The sequence below is a fragment of the Cebus imitator genome, unplaced genomic scaffold (assembly GCF_001604975.1).
Source record: "Cebus imitator isolate Cc_AM_T3 unplaced genomic scaffold, Cebus_imitator-1.0 Scaffold42, whole genome shotgun sequence".
Taxonomy (NCBI): Eukaryota; Metazoa; Chordata; class Mammalia; order Primates; family Cebidae; genus Cebus; species Cebus imitator.
The window spans coordinates 13,274,233-13,293,115 of record NW_016107357.1 but is presented as its reverse complement, the minus strand read 5'-3'; the positions used below and the strand labels follow the sequence as shown (position 1 = coordinate 13,293,115).

The following is an 18,883-nucleotide window of genomic DNA, read 5'->3' as shown; positions in this document are numbered from 1 at the left end:
CTTCCTAATGGATTGGGAAAACTTAAGCATAAGGCTTTATTGTATTATATTTGGCATTATTTTATGGGTGGCTATTTTTAGGTCAAATCAAATATTTTAAATTACTTTCTATCTTTATGCTTATATCATGAGGTAGTTCATTAACACAAAAAAATTGTAAAATAGGCAGTATCTAGTCACTGTATTTCTTTTAGGTTTTCTGGTTTTAATTAAATTACTGAGACTATATGTTTTTGAAACCAGTACAGAGATCTCTTACATATAAACAAGTGCATTGCATTATTTTTTCTATGATAAGGATAGCATATGCAGATCATTCAGAGATGGACTCACTGGTTTTTGAGAAACCACATTGTTATTACTAAATTAACTTTGACTAATGAGATTCAAATGTAACATCAGTTCCAGTGCGTAACATTTTTGGAAGTGCCTCATCAGCGTCATTGATCTTGCTTAAAAGTATCAGTAGTGTTTCTTAAAGAAGCAGTAATAACCTTCAGTAATCCTGTAGTCAGATGAATTCCATAACATTTCATGAAGCTAGCCTTACTCCTATCACACAGAATATGGTTGGCATGCCCACATTTTCTAAAAACACCTTAGTGGTCTGTTTCATGTGATACTCTTCTAAATATTCCAATGGAGAAATAAATTTATTAAAATAATTTCCAGGGAAATGATACAGTCCAGCTCTATAGTTTTCTTAAATTTTGCTATGTCCTAACCCAGAGATGTATTTTAAAGACGACTGGATGGTTCCCACACACCCTGGCAAGCTCCCATGAAAGCTGTTTTTCTCCTGAGCTTTGTGCGGGTGTTGAGTGGCAGGATATTCTTGCTGACAGGGACCCACAGCACCAATGCCAATTCATGGGCCTTACAGCTGTCAAAAAGGGCTGTGGGGTTGAGATCACCTCCTCTAATGAAATTTGTGCAGCCTGTCAGGTGTACCTGCCTGAGCAGAAGACCACACTCCCACCCTAAAGAGGGAGTCAGGCCTCCCCCATGAACACAGCAGAAGGCTGGAGCAGTCCTGCTGAGTCCACTGGAACTAGGAGAAATGAGACAACGCCCCCAAAGCCTCATGAAACATCTCGTTTTTAGCCTGAAAATTTTTAAAAAGCAGACATAACAAATTGCCCATTGCTTTATAAAAAGACTTGTTAATTTGTAGCCAACGTTTAACTGAGGGATTTATGTTTTTATGTATTGTCCAAGATAAACTCTTTGCAAAATGCTCAGTAACAGAATGAGAATAGGCTTGGTAGCTCACAGAGAATTAAAAGTGGAGAGATATCTACAGAAAATGATGACTGTCATTTCTTAGAAAATTTAATATGTAACATCTGACAAAAATTAGGTGACAGAGCTATGTCTGTGAGAGTAATAGTGATAACAGCAACAATTTGGATAATAGAAGCTTTACATGCATTATTTTCTGTCATCCTGACAGTGGGCTTTTGGGTATGATACTATTTTACCTTCCACTTTACAGATGAGGCCAGTGAGGCACTGAAGGATTCCGTATTTAGCTCAGTCACCCAGGAGGTGGTAGAGCTGAATTCCCATTACCTGACTCCAGTTTGCTCCAACACCAGAAGCCTTATTAAAACCCTTTCATGTGCATATTAAGGAATGCTTATCTTTCTATGTTTGCTTTTGCTGGAGGGGCCTTAAATATCTAAATCATTAATAAATGCTGTCGAATCATTTGGGTAAAATAAGGAGCTCTGATATAAGTTCTTGTTTCTACACATTGGGAATTATCAGAATCTTGCAAAAGAATATTTCTTCTGAACTTGACTCTACTTGAAATGTTAGAAATCATGTGAGCTTTTGTAACCAATGATCTCTAATTGATTCCCATACCCACAATGTCATAACAATCATGGAATAGTCATGCTTACATTCTACTGCTTTTCTTATACACTTTGAGATGTACAAGAATACAGTTTATTAAACAAGAATATGGCATACATTGTAGAGAGAATCTCCAATTAGATGTTAGGGTCTATAATTTGATACAAAAAGAGTTTCCCTAATATATAATGGAGTCACTGTGTCTCTCTTATTCACTATGTGACACCACAGTGGAGCATATTTAGATATAAAAAACTTCCCCTGATATTGTAACTTAAGTGCATGCAAGGTGCAGTCAGAGGTTAGCATGAGATCTGAAGAGTTAATGTAAAGAAGGAATACACTAGAGTGCCAGATGACATTTGGCCACCTCAGCATTCCGTGGGTCAAATATTGCTAGAAATCTGTACTCATTGTTGGAAGAGAGAACCAAATTTAGGAGCAGTGATATATTGGCATATACCCAGTATTTGCAGGGCAGGTTGCAGTGAACAGAGAGGCCCTTTGAGCTCATTGACAGTGAAGAAAAGAGAAGCCACAGGGTATGATTAGACTAATCACAAGTCCAAAAGGGCAGCTTTCGGATCACTCTCCCAGAGTTATCATGGAGGATTAATTAATTCCCAGTCGTGAATGGCATCCTGAGGATGGTGGTGAGGGGAAAATGGGCCACACCTGATCCCTGGCAGCATCAACCTCTGTGATGTTTTTAAGGACCTTCCCTTCATATTAAGGACATAAGTCAAGTTCCCCCTCACACATACCATCTTGTGTAGTATATACACTAGCATAAAGCACCACCAGGTGCTATTCATGAGTTTGGTTTATCTGTCCCAAAGCAAAGCAGTCATTCCTTTCCCTTTCATCTCGGTGAAGTCCCCATCTAGCCAGCTGTCTGTCTTGCTGCTAGAGGTGATTAACTCTGCTGAAGAGGGTGCAGATTAAAGCATAAGTGAGAGACACTGGAACTTATGATTTTTCTAAAGCCTAACCAACCACATTTCACAAGAGGGGTTTGCATCTGACAGAACAAATTTGGATAAAATGTTTTTATTCCTTAATGTACCTTTTTTAGAATTTTCCATAATGTTGAAAACAAAACAAAGATTGCTTCCCTTCTTTACCCCAACATAGAAAGTATTAGCCTGGGCAGATATGGAATTAGTACAGATCCTTGGTCTGTGGTAGCTACTAAGTAATTGGGGTGTTCCCTGTGCTGCCTGTGATAGAGGATCCATCCATTCACCTACTCGCCTTAATCCTTCCTTTGTTAATTCATGAATCCAATCTGTAATTTATCTTACTCAGAAGAAGGTGTGAGATAACTAAAGTGACTCTCTGATGTAGGGGAGCAGTATTGGTTTTAATAGATTAAGATGGTTTTTAACACTATATTAACACTATACATTTGACCTCTTCAAACCCTGAGATCTCTTAAAATATTACCCCCATAAAACCTTCATTTAGATATTCAAAATGTGATCAAGTAAAGTGAGCATTTCCTTTAAAAAAAAGTGATACTTAAATTTTGGGCCCTTGTAAGTATGATCACTCTGTCTCATGTCACTGAACCCCATGCAGCTAACTTGGGCTAAACCCACTTTGGTCGGAGGTATTACTGTTTTTCTCAGTGATAACCAGCCCCACAGGGTTACAGAGTGCCAACCCGCTTATTCCACACGCTGTGGATCTCTTACCCCTGTATTAGTTTGGTAACACTGCCATACTAATACCACAGGCTACGTGGCTTACATGGTAGACGTTTATTTTCTCATAGTTCTGGAGGCTGCAAGTCTAAGATCAAGGTGTCAGCAAGGGTTTGTTTCTCCTGAGGCCTCTCCCCTTTACTTCCACAGATGGCCATCTTCTCCTTATGTCTTCACATGGCTTCTTTCCGTGTGCATATATCCCTGGTGTCTCTTTGTAAGCCCAAATTTTCTCCTCTTATAAGGATACCCGTCAGTTGGATCAGGACCCACCCTAATGGCTTCACTTTAACTCAGTCACCTCCTTAAGGGTCCTATCTCCAGATAGTGTCACATTCCCAGGAACTATGGGTTATCTTTTCAACATGTGGATTTTGAGAGGGACAGAATTCAGCCCATTACACCTCCTGTCTACTAAGTTTAAAACATTTTGCTTAAATAACAGCAACAAACCCTGGGTTCCAGAAACTAGGAGAACAAGAACCTGCGGAATAGACCAGTTAAGTTCCAAGTGTGTATGTATGCCAAATTTGAAAACGTAAATATTATGGTATCATAGCTCATCTCATTTTGTTTCTGTTTTTTCTTTCCTCAGTGTTGGAGTTTCCAGATCAAAAGATGTGCCACCATTTGGCCCACCGATTCCCAAAGGTGTAACTTTTCCAAAGTCAGCTGTCTTCCGGGACTTCCTTTTAGCCAAAGTAATCAACGCAGAAAATGCAGCCCATAAATCGGAAAAGTTTCGTGCGATGGCCACTCGAACAAGGCAAGAGTACTTGAAAGATCTGGCGGAGAACTTTGTCACAACTGCCACTGTGGATACTTCTGTGAAGTTCAGCTTCATTACGCTGGGTGCAAAGAAAAAGGAGAAAGTCAAGCCAAGGAAGGATGCCCACTTGTTTAGCATTGGAGCCATCATGTGGCATGTGATAGCACGGGACTTCGGCCAGTCTGCTGACATCGAATGTCTTCTTGGGATTTCCAATGAGTTCATCATGTTGATTGAAAAGGATTCCAAGAATGTTGTATTCAACTGTTCCTGCAGGGATGTTATTGGGTGGACATCTGGATTAATGAGTATCAAAGTGTTTTACGAAAGAGGAGAATGTATCCTCCTGTCCTCAGTAGACAACTGTGCTGAAGACATACGGGAAATTGTTCAGCGATTAGTAGTAAGTACCTGTTTTCTATTTTCCCACCATCCTTGTTTTCAATTCCAGATTCAAAATAACTTTCACTTGGGAAATCCTACCATGATTTTTGCAATTAGGGAATGTGCATTACTATTTGCTGTGGATACAGAGCTTAATTTTAAATGCTGGATCCTTTTGAGGAGTTGTTGAATACAAGAACGGTGGAGAAGCAACCATCATAAATTGATTGGAAAAGAAAAGTTAAGCCAACCTGCAAAAGAGAATATTGAGATGTATTTTAATAGCATTTGAAGGAAAAACAGAATTGTCTGGATGGAATGTCTGTTTATGAAGGCTGACATACATACCTTCCCATTGGGTAATTAACAACAGAATTGCTGTTGACTATATGAATGATGAGTCCTGTTTGCCGTTTCAGCTCTGTGCATATTTATACAGCAAGTATTTTTGTTTAATATGCCAGATTAAATATATTATTAGTCTTAGAACCACAGTTTCTTAAGGAAGTTTTTCAGAATTACACATTAATTTAGAAAGGCTTTTTAAAAGTCAGACATAAAAAAGATTTTCATGTATGCGATTTTTAGGCAAAACCCTTATATTTTATCCATGGTGTTCAATTTCTGCTCCCAATTTTAACAAAATAAGATTTAGATTTTAGTTTGAGCATATAAAATAAAGTAGTAAGAATAAATCAAACTATTTCCAGTTTTTTTGTGTGATAATATAAGAAAAAAACATGCTTTGACAATAGAATTTCTTGTGTGTAAATTTTCTCCCAAGAGGGATTTTTTTTTTTTTTAAATTAGAAAAGGTTTAGTTCATTATGGATCATGGAAAAAAAAAGGAGAAATTATATCCATTTCTTGCCCCCTTTCCTCCCACCAAATATAAATCTCCCTTTTGTTATTAGATACCGTGTATAAGAGAAGGTAAAATCAGGAGAGTGTCTGCTAGCCTTGGAAAAGTAATTTCATGACTATTTACAGTAAAGGGCCTCAGTATGTTCAACAGTATTAATCAGGTATATGTGTGCAAGCCTAGATATGAGTTTGGGGGGATTAAGTAAATGATTAGTTTTTATGCCTAGAGAATTGATGTGAATTATACTGATGAGTCTCTGGATGCATTGTGCTTTTGCTGATTGCAAATACTTCTTTTTAGCATATCCACCAAATCATCATAATCTCTGCTTCTGAAAATATAACACAAATACCACTTCACCAACCACCAAAATGTATGTTCCATGGATATTTACATGGGCTCTTACACATTTGCTATTCCATGGACCCAATCCTGTTTTCCTAGAAAAGTGTATTGCTAGTGTGACCAAGATGCACAATGTTACAAATATATTTTAGAAATTATATTCTGTGTCTAGGATGACTTGCAACATGAGCTACTGGAAACAAACCAAAGCAAAGACTGTTGAAGGATTAGATTGTAAGGGTTGGTACAGAGTGGTAGTAACAGAAATGGGAAGAAAGAGATGGATGCAGTCGTGGTGGAGATGCTGGGAATGCCTGCCCATCTGGCAGATGGTTAACTCAGTGTCCATTCTCAGGTGATGGAAAGTGGAACTAAAGGTGTCTGTCTTGCAGGTAACAGGGCAGGAAAGGAATGAGAGTTTGTTCCCAGAAGGCAAGGCAGGGCTCACTTCACGGATGTACAACCCATGCAGTCACACAGGGACCCGCTCTCAGAAGAGTTCATGCCTGGTTGAATGCTCTGCTATTGCCCTTTTGAAATTCTTCATAATTTTTTAATAAAGAGCCCCCCATTTTAATTTTTCATGGGGCCCCACAAATTACTTAGCCAGTCCTGGCTAGGACACTACAATTTTGTGTGATAATTGGGTCCATGGAAGAAGTATGTGAGGAAGTCCAAATACATGGAGAACACCTTCCTTCAGACTTTGGGGATGTTAGGAAGCAATAAACAGAGGGGATAAAGAAATAGCAAAAAGACAAAGTAGGGGAGGTGGCAGGTGATTGGAGGAAATGAGCCGAACAGTCAGAGCTGGAGGACTCTGGAAAGGCTCGGCCAATAACTCTTCAGTCTAAGACATGGCTGATAAATTTTAACTGACAATTGCATTGGTATTTGAGAGAAGGCTGAGTACATTATGTGTAGTCTTTTAATAGGATTGCTTAAAACAAAGTTGAAAAAGAAGTGAACAAAATTTGTGTTGTGCATATTACAGAAATACTTCTTCAAGTTTTTAAGTTAACTTCAGTTCATGACTTTAGAAATGTCAATATTCTAAAACTTTACCACTAACTAAAATCAGCAGTCCCTTTCCACATTTTGCTGAGTCCTGAACTGTCATACCTGTCTGGGAAAAGCTGATTGGCATGGTGTGCACTTGGGGTAACCATAGAAACATCAGATATAGTAGTGATACATGAAGCAGCCCCAGTCCCACAGCTGTACTTACTGTCATAGGTCTTATTAAATAGGTATCTATGTATTCAGAGCATGTTTCATAGAAATGGAGCATTCATTAAACTGAAACTTCATACATTGCCTCTGGGCTTTTGGGAATAGGAGTATCATACCTCTCAACTTGAAACTTCCCACAAATATGATGTCATAGTCATCAAATGGTATTTAATGAGCCCATGTTTTTCTTTTATTGCATGTAAAGTGTCCTCAGTGAGTGCTTTTGAGGGCTGCATTTGTAGTGCTTTAATGTACCAAGTGGGATGCAAACCACCATTCTATCATGTTGCTTTTCGTGGGACTGCTGTTGACTCTCTCTCTCTTGGGTAAGATATATACACTGGGGCTTTCACTGCTTGGGGTTGCCTTCAGCCCCCAGGGGAGAGGCCCAGTGGAGGAGAGGCAGCCCATAGGCATGGAGGGTCTTTCTGCTGCCTGCCAGAGCTCTATCCTACACACTTGCCTTGTGAACAGATGGTCAAGGAGTCTGGCTGGCCTGCCCTCACTATGGATCTGAATGGCCGTCACCACCCAGGCAAGCACAGGCAATTGTCTGTCATCAGGAGAGGGACCTTAGGGAGCAAAACAGTACCTCCACAGTATGTCCCCAGGGCTGGGGCATAGAGAACATTGAGAATTTTCTTAAGGCTCTTTCTGCTATTGCCCTTCCTGAACCTAGGAGTGGGCTCTTGAGTGTTAGCTTTCAAGTGCCATGGGACATTTTTCTTTGTTTGGGATGAATAAATCGTCTAATGGTTTTTAGTGCTTGCTGATTGAAACTTTTAATGGCCTCCAAAGTCTTTACATGTTTTCCATTTCTATAATCCATCTAGAACAGCAGGATTTGTATGTTTAAAAGCCAAGTCAGTAGGAGAATTACCTGAGCCCATCTGAAGCTCCCAAGCTCTGGGTCAGTGACATCTAAGAAAGCAGGATACCTGTATCAAGAAGAGATATGATTTAGAATGAAGAATGAAACCACTGTTGTACTTCTGTTATTTTATTTGCACTTGATGCTGATGTTAATCATGATAAGCTCTGAACTTAAATATGTCCTTTTCCTGTCACTTGGACCGTTCGAGGAAAAGGCAGAGAGAGATGGGCTAGGCTGTGAGGGCCCAAGGGAGAGAGAGGGCTGGCATGGAGGCCTGTACGTGCACCTTTGCTTCATAGAGCCCCGTGGCAGCTTGGGATGCAAGAAGGGCATCTCTAAAAGTCTCCTTCCCTTTTAGATAGTGACAAGAGGCTGTGAGACTGTGGAAATGACCCTAAGGAGGAACGGGCTGGGCCAGCTTGGATTCCATGTGAATTTTGAAGGAATTGTTGCAGATGTGGAACCTTTTGGCTTTGCCTGGAAGGCTGGCCTTCGCCAAGGGAGCCGCCTCGTGGAGATCTGCAAAGTAGCCGTGGCCACTCTCACACATGAGCAGATGATCGACCTGCTCCGTACTTCTGTGACTGTGAAGGTGGTCATCATCCAGCCCCATGATGATGGCTCGCCCCGAAGGTAAGGTGTGGGCGGCACACAAGTAATGCGCATTCCTCCTTTGCCTCTGTAGCAGGTGGCTGTCCTGACTGCTCCTGCAAGATCCTCAGAAAATGCAGTCAGGTGCATCTTTGTACAGTGTTGTTGGGATGTCACTCATTTGTACAATGTTGGGATGTTACTCATTCAAGCAATTGAAAAAGAGCTTTAAAATATATAATAAGTGATAAAAAGTAATTTTCTAAGCAATTTAATGGGACATTGACTCCATAAGAGCTGAGCTATTCTGAACTAAGGCGAAGAACACCTGCTCAGTTGCCGTGTCAGACATATCTAAGAGGAGATACCCCGCATCACAGCTCAGCCTTGAGCACACTAAATACTTAAGTGTGCAGTTAGAACTCCCTTCCATAGCTTGAAGTAATTTATTATTAAAAAAATATTTAATAGATCAATACTTGTAGGTATAAAAGAAGATTGGAACAGCCAATGTACTCTGTGTGGTGAATACTCCATTCTACAAATCAAAGCTTGAGAGGTATTGAACTGGTTTTGGGTATTGTCGTAAACTGTTAGGAGAAACAGGTGAAAAGAAATGGTGGACTTGGAAGGCTCAGAGGTGGATAGGTGGAGGGCTCGGATAAGAATGGGGTTAGAAAGCAATACTGTCCATTACTAATAGAAGGTAATCATGCCCAACATAAAGAGAATCTTAGACCAAAAGGAGAAAGAATGCTAATTTAGAAGAAGCCATTCATTCAGGCTGTGGCCCACTACTTGTGGTAGTGCATGCCTGGTAGTAGTATCTAGAGCACCTTCTGTCTTCATTCCCAAATGGAGTTCCTGCAGGCAGCCTTAAGAGCTCTGGCTGTTGAGAGAGAAAGCATGCTTGGAATCCAGTCATTTCCTGAGTGGCCTGGGGTAACTCATACACTCTGTCTAAGCCTCACTTACTCTCTATAAGATGGGATTATTATATTGCCTACCTCCTATGATTTCTATGAATATTAAATAAAATGTAAAGCTCTTAGAACCTTCTAGCATAATTACCCCACACATTTTATTTTTAAAAATAAAACTTTAGGCTGGGCACTATGCCTCACGCCTGTAATCCCAGCACTTTGGGAGGCTGGGATGGGCAGATTGCTTGAGCCCAGGAGTTCAAGACCAGCCTGGGCAACATGGCAAAACCCCATCTCTGCAAAAATTAGCCAGGTGTGGTGGTGTGCACTTACAGTCCCAGCTATTCAGGAGGGGAAGTTGGGAGGATCCCTTGAGCCTCGGAGGTTGAGGCTACCGTGAGCTGAGATCATGCCATCACTCCAGCATGGGTGACAGAGTGAGACTGCATCTCAGATAATAATAATAAATAAGACTTTAGCACATTCATTTTAATTTGTTTCATATTAAAAAAGAAATTCTTACTATCCAAAGGTAGTAGGATTATTGGGTCTACTTTCTGGACTTATGAACCTAGGTTATGCTTTCTCCTTTCTCTGTCTCCTTTCTTCATCCTTTAAGCCAGCGCCATCCATTAGCACTTTCTGCAGTGATCTGTATCTGTACTGTTCAGAGCAGTAGCCACAAACCACATGTGGCCATTACATACATGAACTATAGCGCAAGTTAGAAAACAAATTTTTCCTTTTAATTAATTTATATTTTAATTGGACATGTGTTGCTTGTGGCTGCCATATTGTATAGATCAGCTAAACCACAATCTTCTTTTAGGAAAAACAAACAAACAAACAAAAACGCTTATACTGTCTTCCTCTGTGGTTAATGTGCAAAATCTTGCAAAAATCTATCTCTATTGGTTATCTTACCATTTGCCTCCAGCCTCACTTTCTGTGTCCTTGTTTCCTGTAATTGCCCGGTATGTTTATAAAATAAGGATTTAAGAAATTAAAATTTCTTGTTAGAGTATCAATCCCATGTGAAGATGTTTTTTATTGCCTTGCCTGATTCTATCTGGTTGAATCTGTCTGCTCTTTGAGAGTCCCATGAATCACATGTACTACTATCAGTGCAAAGAAAATAAAGATAAAAATTAATTTATTAACAATGAGTCTTGGAAATACCAAAAGGGCAAATCTTTTGGGCCTTAGAAGCTAAAATATTGTATATATATTTTTACAGTATAGTTTCCAGCCATTTATTAGAAATTTTCATACAGTAAGATTTCTGTCGTCTTCCTTAGTAGAAATACAGATCTTTAATTCTTAGGATGAGAATCAGGCTTTTATTTGCCTTTGTATCAAGTCTTTTGTCTGTCCCAGCAGCCGATTGCTGTAGAGTTGGACAAAAATGCACATTCTTTGGGTTGAAAAATAACATTTCCTGCCTATTTTAGTGTTGGTCTACTGTTAGTAAGAAATTTTTAAAGCTTTCAAGAGATCTGTTTAATAAAAATGGTAAAGCTGTCATTATATTTGGTATTTAGAAATATGATTTAGGAGAATAGAATTTTCTAAGAAATGCTGAATTGTTTTTCAACTAAAGCAAACAACTGCAATGTAAAAGTTGCAGCAGCTGTTATCTTTTTATCCAAGGACATGTTTTTCCTCTAAGGAGTCAGTTATCTCCCTTGGTCTACACATAATTAATTCTTTGTTTTAAATGCAAATTCTCTTATTGGAACTAGGCAAGATATTTATTTAAAGATTTTGCCCTTGCTTCCTAGGAGTCTCATTAATGTCATTCCCTAAACATACAAGTTTTTTTCTCCCGATTAATCTGTAATAACTGTCTTTTAACCTTAGCCAGAAGGATTAGAATTAGCTATTTGCCCAGTAGCAACATTCCAAAATTGGCACACCCATCACCCACATTCCTGCAAGTCATGAAGGCTTTAAGCCTAGCCTGTATCATTTAAAACTCTTTCAATTCAGTTTTCCAATTTTCTGTGAATCTGAATTTGTAAATTTTTAAATCCTTATTTTTGTTAGTTTTGATTTGTTTTCTGCCTGCAACTGTCTGGGTGCCCTGATAAAAGTACTTGCTGTTGTCAGACAACCTCTCACAACCAGACACCACCCTTGCAATACCAGCCCTTTGCCTTAGACCACAAGTGTAAGTATGAAATGTCATTTTCAGTTTCACCTTTGCACTCAGCATGTTTAGCCTGCTGCATTATTAGATTTGATAAACTGTAGAGGAGGGGCTAAGGGGAAATGGGTAGCACTTGACTCATTTTAAAATTTAAAATACAAACCCTTTAAACTAAACATCCTTTAGTACCATTAACCCTTATAGCAACACATACCAGGGTGTGCCTCAAGCTAAAGCTATACGTTTGACTTGCGGCTTGGAAAATTACCTCTTTCTTTCACTAATGGGCTCTTAATGCTTGTCAGGGAGGGGAAATATTATTTAAATGGATATGTACATGCATGTGTGTTTCTGTGTGTATGTGTATATATATATACATATAAATTTTGCAAGTCATTTTTAATATAAACACTATGAAGACTACGAAAATAGCCATATTAAGGAATTATGAGACGTTTTAGTCTTCATAAATGTTGTGAAAAATGCTTTCGTTCTTTTTTGCCATTTATCAACTCCGTATTTATCATACCAGGATATCATTAAGAAAATCATTTGAACGGGAGCCCAGCTGCTCCTGTGGGCAGCATGAGCAGCCTATCATTTAATAGAAGGTTTCTCTTGTCCTCAGGTCAAAAGGTGTTTGGTTCTGACTCAGAAGCTGATGGATTAAATGAAATCTTTAGTAGGAAAAGTACTTATTAATACATTGAATCCAAGGCACCAGTGTTTTGAAGTCCCAGAAAAGTGTTTATGTTCAATCTAAAGCTACCTGGGTTTTTGAAATCCTGTTTGCCAGCCTAAGGGAGGTGACAGTCCAGCTTGTCCCTCAGCTTGAAGGGAAGTCAGAGCCATTTTGAGTTTTCTTTGTGGAGTTGCAGGGAACACTGAGCAGGGAGAATACCCCTTGAGGGACACTTATTAACTGATCTAGTGCTGGGATTGGATCCTGGAGTGAATTCATAGACATTGGGAATGAGTGGCAAGAAGCAGTTTGGGAATAGCACTCTTCAAATGGAAATGAGGCTTGAAAGGGGAACTAGAGTGTTTCTCAAGCAGTCTCTGTGGCAAAGATGAAGAGTTGCTGATGCTAGAGATGCTCATTTAAGGTCTTTCTTGTTTTTGCAAGAGATAATTTACAGCCACTGCTATGGACCCGGCCTCTGCCGTCAAAGATGACTGACATTCTATCACTGTCATTTTAAGGAAAGCATATGAACCTAAAAGGCTGATTTAAAGGAAATAACAACTCATCAGAATTATGCATGAGTTGTTACATAATGTGAGTGAATTTAGTAAATATGTCCAATAAAAATGGAAATGAAATTCCTTGCTGCCGTGCATTTGTTTTGTGTGATTTTTTTCATACTTTGTTGATATACTATCCAAGACATTTTTCTGTATAATGCAAAACATTGGAAATTTTCTCATGTTATCATGAGTCTAAATTATTATTTTCTCATCATTCTATAAAATTAAAACTTTATGTCCTCATCTCCTGTTTTGCTATATGTTGCCTGATCATTCAACTCCCTGAAGTATGCCAAGAGGAGAATATGGAAATAGAAGGAAAACTCAATTTTGTCAGTTTAACAGGTTTTTTTTTATATGTATATCTACACACATACATATATAAAATAGATGGTGAGCTGAAATCTGGACTCAAGTGAGCTTTTTTTTTTTTTTTTTTTTTTGAAATTTTTTTCCATGCTTTATCCCATTTATTATTCATTACAAAGCCGACTTTCTCTTTCCAGCTTTTAGATTCAAGGGGTACATGTGCAGGTGTGTTACAGGGGTAAATTGTGTGTCATGGGGGTTTGGTGTACAGATAATTTTGTCACCCAGGTAATCAGCATGCTACCCAGCAGCTGGTTTTTCCATCCTCACCCTTCTCTCACCTTTCACCCTCAAATAGGCCCTGGTGTCTATTGCTCCCTTCTTTCTGTCCATGTGTACTTAGTGTGTAGCTTCCACTTGTAAGCAAGAACATGGCAGCATTTGGTTTTCTGTGCCCATGTTAATTTGCTTAGGATAATGGCCTCTGGCTCCACCCATGTTGCTGCAAAAGACATGATTTTATTCTTTCCTATGGCTGTGTAGTTTTCCATGGGGTATATGCACCACATTTTCTCTATCCAGACCACTGTTGATGAGCATCTAGGTTGATTACATGTCTTTGTTGTTATAGTGCTGCAATGAATATATGCTTGCATGTGTCTCAAGGGAGCTTTTATATTAGATTTCCAATGTATTTGTATGGATAATAAAAATTAATTATGTCTAGTATTGTCTTATGGATGCTTTAGTAATGAATTTTGATAAGAAATGTGAAAACAATGCAGAACAAAGATAACCTAAAGTACAATCACTATTCTGAGTCCTCTGGCCAGTTCCTCCAATGTAACGTTCACATTGTTCTCTCACTTCCTAAAGTAAGAACATAGGATTATAGAGTTTAAAGTAGATTGCTTTGCATTTGCTCATTCCTTCATTCATTCATTCAATCATTCACTCTTAACCAGTTTGTGCTAGGAGCTGGCCTGAGCACTAGGGCTATTAAAATGGATAGGACAGCTGTAATCTGACTTTCATGGACTCCTTTTAGTGTTTCTGGTTTTCTATAATGCAGTAGTACTTATTCATATTTTGGCTATTTAAAAGCGATTTTCTCAGCTGATAGCAACAACTTAATAATAAATTTCTCAAAGTAGTGTAGAAAATGCCGTCAGCCTCTCCAATTAATAATCTACACTTCAGTGTCCACATGGTTTTTCATTTTGAATGTTGCAATATCACCATCACAGCAGGAGGAATGCAGAGGGTAACGGTAAAGCGTGAGCATTGTGTTAGACCAGTACTGTAACCATCTCATGCTTGACAGGTTACACCACAGCTACCATAGTGGACAGTCATTGGGTGTCCTCCCTCATAGAAATGCATTCTTCAAAATCAGGCATCAGATAGCTAACTACTGAGAATCTCCTCTGTATAATTTTGAAGTATTACGGTGCAATAAAATGTTATTCCTGCTCTCAAGCTTTCTAAGAAACAAAAGAAGCAGTTGATTTGGACAAGAACATGCTGAGCTTCTGTCCAGTGCCCTGCTAGGTACTGGGTGTACAAAGGCACCATCTGCCCCTGGGTCTGCTTCTGGTGAGGGAGGAAAAGGATGGAAGGAAGCTGATAAATTAGTCAATGCCCGCATAACCTCACTTCCTATTCATACAACACCTTTTCAATTCATGACCTTTGTAAGAGGGCTTGGTTAAATGGGATTCTGGTCCAGATGTCTCTTATTCTACCTATTCTGGGTATCTCTCTGTTTCTATCTGTAAATTAAGGAATTTGTTGAAAAGCAAATACTATCTCATTTAGTGCCTATTTCATGTATGACACTGCCCTAACCTTTACAGTAAGTTATACTATGTGGTTATGTCCCTGTTGGAAGCCTTTGATTTTTTATGTACCAGAAAGAATTTGTGATTCAAATGAATGAGCATCAATTACCCCCATCACCTTGCTGGATAATTTGGAGTCTTTTAGCTATTAGCAGACTATTAGCATAACAGACATTAAAGTGATTAAAATATTAGTGATTAATCCCTAGGGCTGTAAAAGGATTCTTTTACAAAATGCATAATATTTTTTAAAATGTTTATTTGTTTTAGAGGATCAGCTTTTGTTTCCAAAGATTGTTTTAGCACCTTCTGAAAAATATGACATAGTGTAGGCTGCATTAACTGTTCTTTGATGATTTTCTTTATAAAAAAAAAATATATATATAGCCCTGTGTTTTAGGAAGAACACTGAGCTTAGAGTCAGAGGTATCCTTTCAGTATTTCTGGTTTTCTAAAATGCAGTAGTACTTATATTTTGGCTATTTAAAAGTGAGTTTCTCAAACTGTAGCAACAGCTTACTGCTTAATAATAAATGTCTCAAAGTAGTGTAGAAAACGCTGTCACCCTCCCCAATTAATAATCTACACTTTAGTGCCCACGTGTTTTTTTCATTTTGAATGTTGGAATATTACAGAATAATACCAAGCAGATTCTCAATAGCTAGCTATCTGATGCCTGATTTTTGAAGAATGTATTTCTGTGAGGGAGAACGTCCAATGGCTGTCCACTATGGTAGCCATGGTGTAACCTGTCAAGCATGAGATGGTTACTGGTCAAAAATGATCAGAGCTATCCGTGAGATGGTTACTGGTCTTAAATGATCAGAGCTATCCGTGAGATGGTTACTGGTCTAAAATGATCAGAGCTATCTCTGATGAGCTGTACCATCTTTCCAACCTCTCTAGCCCTTCTTCTGAAAAATGGAGATTTTCTTTGTACCTCAAAAATTTTTATGAAAGTCAAATGATATATGTGGAACACTATAAAGTGTTATACACGCCAAGGTGGTGGGTCGGAAGTAAAGAATAGCATTTCAATATTTTGTAAGACTTTTCCTTAGATTATTGGGTTAACTTAAAGGTTCTCTGTGATGCAGCCAAGTAAAGTAAAACCAATAGGGAATTTCAGAGTCCGGTAAATGCAAGTTACAATCATGGGATTAGATTAAGCTGTAGCCGCACAGTCTATGGTACCTGATCCAACTAACTGTTCAACTGCCCTCTTTTTTTTTTTGGTAAGAATATGCATTCTTCCCTTAGGACTCCTCTCCTTTCTTAGTTTTGAAGTAGCATAATACAAAGTCATGTGTACTTCTTTTATGTAAGATGAAAGAAATAATAGGATAATGATATTATTGTTCTATAGATGAATGTAGATTCAGGAAATTTTATAGCTCTAAAGATTTTTTCAATTTGAAAGTTAAACTTTAAAATTCCAGAACTCTATAAACATCTGTTAGCTCAAATTTTCATAAAATTTTACGTGCCTTTTGCAATTTAATGTTGGTTCCCCCTTTGTCTAGAAATGAAAATTAATAATGTCTGTTTGTAATGAACTTCTTTCTTTGAAGCTGTCACTTGAAGAAATTTACATATTTTGTATAATTTAATCTTATGCACCCTTTGCTGTTACTGTTTTGTTTTCAAGGGGAGAGTCTAAGAGGTTGTCACATTTCTAAGCTACAGATCATCACATCTGAGTTTTGAGCACAGAACGCAAACTCTCTCTTTAATGGAGACAGTTTGGTGTCTAGGGTTCCTGTTGGGAACAAATAGAAGAAACTATATGGCTTGACTGGACTCAAACAGTGATGGTCTTGATGGTCAGCCTGCAGAGTTTGAAGCCATGCTTTAGAACCAAGTCCATATCCTGGCCAGCAGGAATTCTACCTTTCAGTGTCCAAATTACTGTTGGTAAATGGAAGATTCTTCCAAGAAACTCAAGGTGTCATTGGAAAGGAATGGGCCTGGGTGGGTGGATACCATCTTGGGGGCCTTTCTGGATGCCTCTGAAGTTGTGGGGCCCATACACTACAGTACTTGGCAGTGACCATGCTGTCTGTTAACTGTGAGCGAGATTGGACAACCCTTCTTTGCTGATCATGTTCAGGAAGCTGGGAAGTGGTGGCAGCTGTAACCAAGAAATCTTCTGGTGGAAAACTTAGCTTTAGGCATCAGGAAGCAGGGGAGAAAGCCAATAAGTATGAATACTCATGAGAGTATCCCTTTTACAGGATTAAGCCATCCCAGGAAGTCTAGGCTGGTGAGTTCAGAAGGACAAGTAGTACTGTTTTTAGAATACAGCAGTAAAATATAAGATCCTCTGAGGATGCCATGTAATAGAATTACTTATCATTCTTATAGTTTGATAATGCCACATTTTTAACTAGCACATTTTCAGTGACCTTCTTGGTCTACAGAGTATTTTGCCTTACAGTGTATGTTTTTGAGAGAGAAGAGAGAATAGACTCAGAAAAGTTATTGGCTAGACAAGAAATGTGAAAAATCACACTTATTTTTAACCCTGAAGCCGAGTTTGTATTGATCCCTACATAGCATGGTAATTAGGAGAATAAGTTGATGATGTGTACATTTGCTATGGAGCAAAGACGAAATCAATCTGCATACATAAAAGTGATCCCACAGCCTTATTTAACATTTTTTAGTATCTCCTACTGGCAAGCAAACTGTAAGGAATGTGCCAGAAGCTGGAAATGCAATTTCCATCCATTGACTTGATTTGATATGTCGAGAGGAAGCCAAGCATGTGTATCAATGAGGTCTGAATTTTTCTACTGTAGCAGGAAAGCAAAAGTTTTTTCTTTAAAAATATTTGAATTACATTAAGGTGGAGCAGCTCGTTTTGTTAGAAATGTCTTTTTGTGCTAGGTCTTTGGGCATTTGGTCTGCTCAGGTTTCAGTTAGCCTTTATTTACTCATCAAAATATTTGCCATGTGTCCCATCCACAGCAGCCCCAGGTTTGATACTCCAGACGAGCTGGAGTGTCTTGCCTGATGTCCTGTGCTAGAACCCCTCAAGAGGGAGAGAGGATGCATGCCGTGGAGGACGCAGATCCATTTCTGATGGGCACTGCAGCTTGAGGATCTCTCTGGGCTCCTTTGTCATTCTTCTTTTATGCCTTGTCCCATTTCTCTAAACATTGGTTGAATTTTCCTTATGCATCCTTTAAGGAATTTCTCATACATATGGAGCAGAACTGAGTTTGACTAGGTTTGAGGATTGCTTATGCTATATCAGTAGTACTAATTTGGCACCTTAATCATAGGAGTAAACAAAGCAAAATCTAGTTCACAAGAGTAGTTGCTATAAAAGTGTCACATAATAACAAAGTTAGTTTTGATTTTAAGATAAAACCATTCTTGCAGAATAGCTAGTTTTTATTAGGGCAAAAGAATGCCAGTTCATAATATTTTAGAAGACCTTTCTTGTATGACTTTCTGCACGAGGTTGGAGGTAAAATAATTCCACCCAGATTCCCTCCTCAACTTAATAGATTACACAGATTTTTGCCCACTCTCTCAAAATATGAGTCATGATTATGCATTTATATTACATGTTTCTTCCAAGCCTCAAGCTAAATTATAGTGTCTTATAAAGAATACAGTCTATGGGCATGAATTAAGTAGACCACACTACTCAGCCATCTGTCTTTTCTTTCTTTCTTTCCTTCTTTCTTTCTTTCCTTCTTTCTTTCTTTCTTTCTTTCTTTTTCTTTCTTTGTTTCTTTTTTTCCTCTCTCTCTCTCTCTCTCTCTCTCTCTCTCT

At 38.6% G+C, this 18,883-nt stretch overlaps 1 protein-coding gene across 3 annotated transcripts in view; it reads left to right on the top strand.

The window, feature by feature from the left end:
* SIPA1L2 (signal induced proliferation associated 1 like 2) overlaps positions 1–18,883 on the top strand; it is a 230,429-nt gene that overhangs the window by 162,390 nt on the left and 49,156 nt on the right. For all 3 annotated transcript variants that reach the window (XM_037737792.1, XM_017526547.2, XM_017526549.2), the window contains exons 8-9: positions 4,162–4,738; positions 8,395–8,669. In XM_037737792.1, coding sequence (XP_037593720.1) covers positions 4,162–4,738; positions 8,395–8,669 — 852 coding nt within the window. The remainder of the gene's footprint in view (positions 1–4,161; positions 4,739–8,394; positions 8,670–18,883) is intronic.